Raw genomic sequence first — 1051 nt, forward strand, 5'->3', positions numbered from 1 at the left:
AGTGGCAAACGAGACAGGAAGGCAAAATTAAGGCTACATAAACACCATGTGACCCAGCTGTGAGATGAGCTCAGCAGGTGATAGTTAGACTCGGGGTCTCTGCCCCATGTTCCACCAGCTCCATGCATACTGTAACATCCAAAAGTGTGTCTGTGCACAGCAGGGAGCTCGGGGTAGCTTGTCTGCGGGACAGTGCCCCCCGCATGGGGACACCCAGCCGCAAACCCTTCCCCTGTGTAGCATGCCAGGCCCGGGGCAGAGGGCCCAGTCCCGCGGGGTGGCAGCAGCCACAGCAGGTGCACTGGGATCTAAACGCAAAAAGGACATGTAGGGGGTGTGTGTAGGCTTCTTCTGGGGGAGTATATGCGTCTGACCTTCTGCCCAAATCTTAACTCGTCCTTCTTTAGCTCTCGGGTGGCCGGGGAGGGCGTGCAGGTCGTTGCGGCATGGATTCAGCCCGGGGATGGGGGCTTCCTATTTTCGTAGTTATTTTTGACGGCTTGGGGTGGCACGGGGGGGTTCCCTCCCCGCCAGGAGTGCAGCCCCGCAGCGGATGCCCCGAGGAGCGCTGCGAGATGTTCGCGGGGCGGAGGGGGGCGGGTGTCCCGGGCGGCGGCGGCGGCGGGCGGGCACTAAGACCGCGCCGCCCCCGGGCGCTGCGCGGCGGCCGCAGAAGAGGAGGAGACCGGCGGGCCCGGGAGGAGAGGCGCGGAGGGGAGCGGAGCTATGCTAAACCCGGGGTACCGCTGAGGCGGGGCGGGCCAGGCCAGAGGCGGGGGCTCTCCGGCGGCGGGCGCGCAGGGGCCCGGCTCCCGAGGCGGCGGCAGGCAGCATCTCGGCGCGGGGAGCGGCTCCGCAGCCACCGGGCCAATGAACATGTCAGTGTTGACTTTGCAGGAATACGAATTCGAGAAGCAGTTCAACGAGCATGCGGCCATCCAGTGGATGCAGGAAAACTGGTGAGTGCCGCCCTCGGGCCCCGCCGCCCGCCCGGATCGGGAAGGCGCTGAGCCCATCCGGGTGCGCGGGTTGCGCCCGGCCGGCGCGGCGC

The 1051-nt window shown here is 66.9% G+C and overlaps 1 protein-coding gene across 1 annotated transcript in view; it reads left to right on the top strand.

The window, feature by feature from the left end:
- The first annotated feature begins 682 nt into the window (after positions 1-682).
- Positions 683-1051, top strand: part of ELOVL6 (ELOVL fatty acid elongase 6) — a 78383-nt gene continuing 78014 nt past the window's right edge. Inside the window, exon 1 of the mRNA XM_027635718.1 lies at positions 683-959. Within this exon, the coding sequence (XP_027491519.1) occupies positions 871-959 (89 nt within the window). The 5' untranslated portion in view covers positions 683-870. The remainder of the gene's footprint in view (positions 960-1051) is intronic.

The sequence above is a fragment of the Corapipo altera genome, unplaced genomic scaffold (genome assembly GCF_003945725.1).
Source record: "Corapipo altera isolate COAL_440 unplaced genomic scaffold, ASM394572v1 22b, whole genome shotgun sequence".
Classification (NCBI taxonomy): domain Eukaryota; kingdom Metazoa; phylum Chordata; class Aves; order Passeriformes; family Pipridae; genus Corapipo; species Corapipo altera.